At 48.9% G+C, this 7,452-nt stretch overlaps 1 protein-coding gene across 1 annotated transcript; it reads left to right on the top strand.

Annotated features, from left to right (window-relative positions):
- The first annotated feature begins 891 nt into the window (after positions 1 to 891).
- Positions 892 to 4,712, top strand: s1pr1 (sphingosine-1-phosphate receptor 1). The gene is made up of 2 exons (XM_048253735.1): positions 892 to 1,001; positions 1,891 to 4,712. Exon 2 carries the CDS (start codon positions 2,101 to 2,103, stop codon positions 3,229 to 3,231), a length of 1,131 nt encoding a protein of 376 aa, XP_048109692.1. The 5' UTR covers positions 892 to 1,001; positions 1,891 to 2,100; the 3' UTR covers positions 3,232 to 4,712.
- Positions 4,713 to 7,452: the final 2,740 nt, after the last annotated feature.

The following is a 7,452-nucleotide window of genomic DNA, read 5'->3' as shown; positions in this document are numbered from 1 at the left end:
TTTGAGTGAAGTTGCCGAACTTTACCTAGAATCACAATGATGCTCAAAGACACAATCTGTCTGCAATGACTGTGGGGGTAAAAGCTATCTTATTGGTGACAGCTTTTACTTTACTACACCGATGAAGGAAGGTGCCTGCTTGATAACCCCAGTGAAATGCTCTCTTGGTGATGTTTTTTGCCTGTGATCTTGTTTTTGATGGTAAATAGGTTTCGTTGTTGATTGGCCACTGTGTGAAGCCCCTGTAGCACTAAACATATCTCCTGTGCATATCTGAAATTAGGCTCTTTTGGTAAACCCAGTTGGCTGGCAACTTGTCACTGCCGAAAATCACAAAGGCATCAGGGCAAAACATGCAGCCAGTCTCTGTTTGAAACTACAGAGAGCAAATTAGTGGAGAAGCTGTAGTGGGTTTGTAATACCAAATGATTACAGTGATTTTTTTTGTAGGTTTCCAGTTTCTCATCCATGATGGTGAAGTCTCTCACAACATATCTCACTCCCTAGCTTTACTGCCGCTTAACCTCTAGTTGACATGGTGAAATAACTCCCCGGGACTCATGATGAATATAGCCTATCGGCCAGCAAAAGCGATACAATGACATGAGGCTATTTTCCTGTTTTCAGATTGAGATGCAGCGCTCACGAAAGGAAAGAATGATTGTGTGTGTGTGTGTGTTTGTGTGTTGACCACTCGGGGCAGAGAGGACGCGGAATTCCCTGATTTGTGGCTGCATTGTTCAATTCTCTCAGCGAAGCGCTCATGTGGACTGCGCTCGCTCGCTCGCGGGAGTAATGAGGCTGCGATGAAAGCCAAGGGGAGGGGTGCGGGGCGCGAGGGGGGGGGGGCTGGAGGGAGGGCGGGAGGGGGCCGCGCTGTTTTCTCCCACTTGAGATCACAGCACACTAACAGAGGAGAGACGCCGACGGTCTACACGTCTTCTCTGCCTGCCCCGTTAACATGGATTATTAATTTCAGTTATTTCAGTTGAACTTGAAAGGTAAGACAGCCTACTGGATGGCACATTTTATATGATACAAAACTTTTACAACTTCAGGGATTTGATGTTACATCGCTTTGAATGGCTTAATGTAAACGTGACCACTCTTGCATGTTAATTAGTCCTGTCGTTATTATAGTTATATGATCTTACATATAGGCTACTTGGCTAACTTCATAAATTAAAGTGTGGAGTAACAATACGTGTGTAGCCTCACGTACGTTTAAAGATCAGTGGTCTCATTGTGTTAGATTTTGTTTTTACTTTATAGAAGTTTAACACGAATCCCAGGATTTTTTAAAAGAAACTTTTTTCTAAGTTTGGTCATTTTGACATACGTGGGAGATGGTCTTAACCAGTGGTGCTGGTTGCTCGTATGCACCTGACATTTAATCTGGAGCGAATAACTTCATGGAAAAGTTCCTCTGGACCGTTAACTAATTAGGCTAACCAATGAAAGTCACCGCGACCACGCATCTATTTTTCATCAGTTGCAGAGATTCAATTGTGGAAAGAAAGCCTAGTATAGTTTTTTCAACGGATAAATACACAAGGCATGTCGTTTTTAACATGGCATTATCATCAGAGTTATGTACCAAGAAATGGTAGATTACTTTTGGAAGTGATGCTTGTTTGCTATTTGTTGTGTGACACAATTTACCAGCAACTTCCAGTGTGTTTAAGACCGTAATCTGCCCGCGTGTAACATAGGTTCTTTTTCCCCGATGGATTTTGCCTATGGAGCCTATCTGAAAGTTTCTCTGTTTCTCTTAGACTGTCGTTTTGTAGGGAAAACTGATTTACATGGAGTTATAAAAAGTTGAATGTGAATTTACTTTGTTATCGATAAAGTTGTGATTTAATAACCATTTTCTTTCACTCTTTCCAGGCACTTCATGATGTGGCCGACGGGCTTAAGCAGAGCTTTCCCTCAAAATGTGGATTTTTTCTTGACTTGAAACTGAAACGCTCCATCGCTCGAAAACGCAACGCAACCTCTCAAACGTTGGCTCGGTCCAGCAGCGCCGCCTAGCGGAGTGAGTGGTGTACTGCACCCCTAGATCCTCATCTGCTCCGCTCGCCGCTCGCCTCAGGGGTCATGGCTGACTCTATGTACTCGGACCTGATCGCCAGGCACTACAACTACACAGGCAAGCTCCGCAAACAGGAGCAGGACTCGAGCCTGAAGGCGGACTCCGTCATCTTCATCATCGTGTGCTGCTTCATCATCCTGGAGAACGTGCTGGTGCTGCTGACCATCTGGAGAACCAAGAAGTTCCACAAGCCCATGTACTACTTTATCGGCAACCTGGCCCTGTCGGACCTGCTGGCCGGGGTGGTGTACACGGCCAACATCCTGCTGTCGGGGGCCAACACCTACCGGCTGTCGCCCACGCAGTGGTTCTTCCGCGAGGGCAGCATGTTCGTGGCCCTCGCGGCGTCCGTCTTTAGCCTCCTGGCCATCGCCATCGAGCGGCACCTTACCATGCTGAAGATGAAGCTGCACAACAACGGCAACGCGTGGCGCGTCTTCCTGCTCATCAGCACGGTGTGGATGATCGCGGCCGTGCTGGGCGGCCTGCCCGTCATGGGCTGGAACTGCATCGGCAGCATGCGCCGCTGCTCCACGGTCCTGCCGCTCTACCACAAGGCCTACATCCTGTTCTGCACCACCGTCTTCAGCATCATCCTCATGGCCATCGTGGTGCTGTACGCACGCATCTACGCCCTGGTACGTACGCGCAGCCGCAAGCTGGTCTTCCGCAAGGTGTCCAACGGCCGCGGCGGTAGCACTGGCGGCGGCAAGAGCTCGGAGAAGTCGCTGGCGCTGCTGAAGACCGTCATCATCGTGCTGAGCTGTTTCATCGCCTGCTGGGCGCCGCTCTTCATCCTGCTGCTACTGGACGTGGCGTGCGAGACGGGCGCCTGCCCGATCCTCTACAAGGCCGAGTGGTTCCTGGCGCTCGCCGTGCTCAACTCGGCCATGAACCCGCTGATCTACACGCTGACCAGCAACGAGATGCGCCGCGCCTTCCTGCGCATGCTGCTCTGCAGCGCCTGCTCCAGCCTGCAGGGCGGTGGCGTCGGAGGCAAGTTCCCCCGGCCCATCATCGGCGCCGAGTTCAGCCGCAGCAAGTCGGACAACTCATCTCACCCCAACAAGGAGGAGCCGGAGTATTCACCCCGCGAGACCATCGTCTCCTCGGGCAACATCACTTCCTCCTCGTAGAGCACACACACACCACCCCCGCCCCAGCCTATGTGTGTGTGTGTGTGTGTCCACATCCTCCTCTGCCCTCCACTAGTGAATGTACCTGTGTGTTTCTAAGACTGTACTTATGTGAAGGATGTATATAATTCTCAGAGTGAGTAAGCATGAGTGTGTGTGTGTGTGTGTGTGTGTGTGTGTGTGTGTGTGTGTGACAGCGACAGTGAGAGAGTGTGTGTGCGTTTATCTGTAAATGTGTTTTATAGTGTATAAAGACAAAAAAGCTCCACAGCTGGTAAAACATACTGGACTAGAGCTGGTATAGAGGAACCACAGGATGGCCCTGAGACGGGCCGGTTCCGGCCCTATACTGGCCTGGTTCCGGCCCTGTACTGGCACTCTGATCCGGCCCAGAGCCGTTCACCGTCTGGCAGAGAGCCGGGAGGGAGGGGCTAAACTGGAACAAACGGAGATGAGAGACCCCGCACTTCTCCTGCTCGGCCTCATGGGAAGCTCTCCCACTGCCTGGAGGACTGCTAGCTCACCGGCCAACAACAACAACAACAACAACAACAAGCCACTTCTGGACCACAGGAAAGCACTTAACCATCAGTCTAATGCATCATCAGCCTGCCCACAGCATCCTTGCAGTGGAGAGGTCAGAGGTCAGGGTTCAGAGGTCAGCCTGCCCCAGTGCGAGCCCCTGCGCCCTCAGTAAGAAAGGACCGTGTGTATACATGTAAATGTCTGCGTTCCTCTCCTCTCATTGGAGCCACTGAATAGGATAGGCCACTGAAATGGACTGTTTTGTTACTGTAAGTCTGGACTGGTGAAATGAGATGGCTGCTTTGCGTGAAGGCTGGACGTCTGGCTACACAGCAGTGACGTCTGACGCGGCTACACAGCAGTGACGTTTGACGCAGCCGCTTGGTGGTGATGTCTGGCGCCTGATTGGGCCTCTGCCCTCCTGCTGGCCTCCCGCAGAGCCGGTGCCCAGGCCCTGCCATCTCAACGCTGGCACTTAACAAGCCATTGGCACACCAGGATTGGTGCCACTTGCCAACCGAGCTTCCCCAAGCACTGTGCACAGAGCAGAACAGATGAATTTCCGCCGTAGGCACGGCGAGAACTTACGGAGATGTATACGGTTCTGCAGAAGAACCCGTCTGACAACCCCCACCTGCCCCTCAGCAACAGAACACTTAAGAGTAGCACATAGACATGAAGGGGATGACTGTTAGCACTTGATGTCCCTACAGAGATAGCTGTACAGGAGTGTGTGTTTGTGTGTGTGTGTGTGTGTGTGTCATTCCCGTTTGTGAAGGTCTTGCGGTCCACATCAGCCCAGAGCTGACCTATCAGGGACGTGTCGTGTTCCGGGGGCTCACCCCGCGGTCTGGCCAGCGCGTCCCTCTCTGGATTTGCACAGTGTAACATTCCTGTTGTGTGTATTGTCGTAGCTCTTAATAAATATTTGCAATAAAATATGTCAGTCAAAATGCTTTATGTGTGGCCTGTTTTGTTGATGAAATGGGGATCATTTGCTGGATTAGAGAAGTTAAATGTAATCTTCCACTCTGGTCGGAATGTTAGCTGGCGACCAGAGGAACAGCATAGAAATAAACAGTGTGTTGAACTTCACCTTCATTTAGAAGCACTGAGGGCTGCTCCCTCATTCACTCCCTGTGTAGGGTGTGAGGGATCCCCTCGTGTACTTACACTGATTATTAATTACTGAGTTGGCATTTGCTCAAGACCTCTTCCTTACCTGACCCCACAGTACACCTGATGACATCATAACCATGTCATTTAGACGACAACATCCACTACACAACACTCTACAACCTACAGCAAGCAAAGACAAACACCTACAATTAAGCCCAAAACTATTCATACCCCTGGATCATTTTGTTTTTGGGATTTAACCAATTTTTTTTTTCTGACTGGAAATGACACAGGCATGTCCCAAAATATGTTAAGCCATGAAAAAAAGAAACGTTTTTTTGTGTTTTTTATATTTATATGAAAAATGGCATGTCAAAAATTATTCATACCCTTCTTAATAATCAATGAAAAAGCCATTATTGGCTATTACAAACACTTCTTATATTTGTTGGCAAGCATGTTTCCACAGTGATTTTTGACCACTGACCTTTTGCGATGAGCTCCAAGTCTTGGAGATTGGAATCACTCTGATCTTTAGTAGGCCTACCCTCCACAGATTTTTTATAGGATTCAAGAGGTGACTGGCTGGTCGCCTAACCATTTCTTGACCACTTTTGCTGTATGTTTTGGATCACTGTCATGAATCTAATGCTGCCCAAGGTCTCGTTTCTCTGCAGACTGCCTCATGTTTATTTTGAGAATCTTCAGGTGATCTTTTCTCAAGGTGCCATTTACTTAGGTTGCCAGGCCCATTGGCTGAAACACCCCCAAAGCAGTATGTTCTTTCACCAGGCTTGACCGTGAGAATGGTGTTCTTGGGGTTGAATGCTTCTCCATTTTTATGCAAAACAAAAGCCACATCGTTATGGCAAAACAATTAATTTTTTGTTTCATCTGACCACAAAACATTTGACCAAAAGTCTTCTTCTTTGTACAAATGAGTTTTTGCAAAGGCCAAGAGTGCTTTTGTGTGCCTTTTTTTGGAGTCCTCCTTGGTCTGCATCCATGGATCCCCAGCGGAGTGCAGGGTCTGTTGCCTTGAGATGTTGGCGCCAGCATCGCCCAGATTCTTCAGGACGGACTTAGTGGTGATTCTCGGATTCTTCTTCTCCTCTTGTATAACCAGCCTTGCCAGTGCAGGGCTCACTTTTGGCTTCCTACCCTGTCCTTTGAGATTTTCCACAGTGTGAAACTTATTGTGCTTCTTGGCTCATTCTATGGCTTTGTAGTCCAGTGTATAAGTATAAGTATATACTTTTTTGATCCCGTGAGGGAAATTTGATTTCTGCATTTATTCCAATCCGTGAATTAGTTAAACACACTCAGCACACAGTGAACACACAGTGAGGTGAAGCACACACTAATCCCGGCGCAGTGAGCTGCCTTGCTACAGCGGCGCTCGGGGAGCAGTGAGGGGTTAGGTGCCTTGCTCAAGGGCACTTCAGCCGTGCCTACTAGTCGGGGTTCGAACCGGCAACCTTCCTGTCACAAGTCCGAAGCGCTAACCAGTAGGCTGCCCAAATAGGCTTTATGGTCCTTTTCTGTGTTGTGTGCAGCCACAATTACCCTGGTAATTTCGAGAGTAACCGCTAATCTCCAAAATAATGCTTTACTGCATGTATTGTTTCTGAAGCGACATATTGTTTTGAGATCACTGTAAACTCCCTGGTTACCTGGGTAAGCCAGCAACCTCGCTTCGTAGTATACCCCTCAGGTGTTACTGCTACACCTGGCCCCATCAAACCTAACGGCAGAGTGGATGAGGTTGAGCAGAATCAGCTGGGGTGATCTTCAGACAACGTGCAGTTTGGACCTGGGCCCCTGTGCCCGCTTGCATGAGTTACCCCAGGGCAAACCCCCAACTACCACCCAATTTCATGCGCAGCAATGAGAAAATAATCAAATAGCACCATCTGGTGGACAAGCCGTGTATGAGCCCAAGATAGGAGATCATTTCTGCATTTAAATACATCATTTCATGTTTATTTATGCTCTCATTCTCTTTTGTCACTCACTCTCTCACACACACACACACACACACACACACACACAATACATTAACACAATCTGAACACACAGGGTTGTTAGGGATCTGGTTTTAATGTCACACGTAAAAGTATATTTATATCTACAGTGTCCAACAGAGTTTGAAGGATCTGACAGTCATAACTGGACTGGCCAGCTGGGACACCGCGGGCGCCTAAAGACAGACTCGGACAGAAGCCCTGGCACAGCCCTGGCATCTCGGACAGGAGGCCTTGCTCAGAGCGGGGGCGCGGCGGTGTCACGCAGAGGGTACAGCCGAACCTGGACAAGACGAAAACTCAGCACGGGCCAGAGACACAGACCCTCACACACATACACACAACTTACTCACCACTCATTCACACACATACACAATTTCCACACACGTCCAATTCACAGGGCACTTTGTTCAGTCAGTCATCACCAGAGCGCTCACATATTCATCTCTCTGGATCACTAGCGCCCCCCGTTGGCCACAAACAGTCATGCAGGAGGAAATATCTTTTTCTCTCTCATTTCTTACACACTTTTTTTTCTCTCTCTCTCTCTCTC

The sequence above is a fragment of the Alosa alosa genome, chromosome 9, assembly GCF_017589495.1.
Source record: "Alosa alosa isolate M-15738 ecotype Scorff River chromosome 9, AALO_Geno_1.1, whole genome shotgun sequence".
Taxonomy (NCBI): domain Eukaryota; kingdom Metazoa; phylum Chordata; class Actinopteri; order Clupeiformes; family Clupeidae; genus Alosa; species Alosa alosa.
The sequence above is the reverse complement of the archived record's forward strand: the minus strand, read 5'-3'. Positions and strand labels throughout refer to the sequence as shown.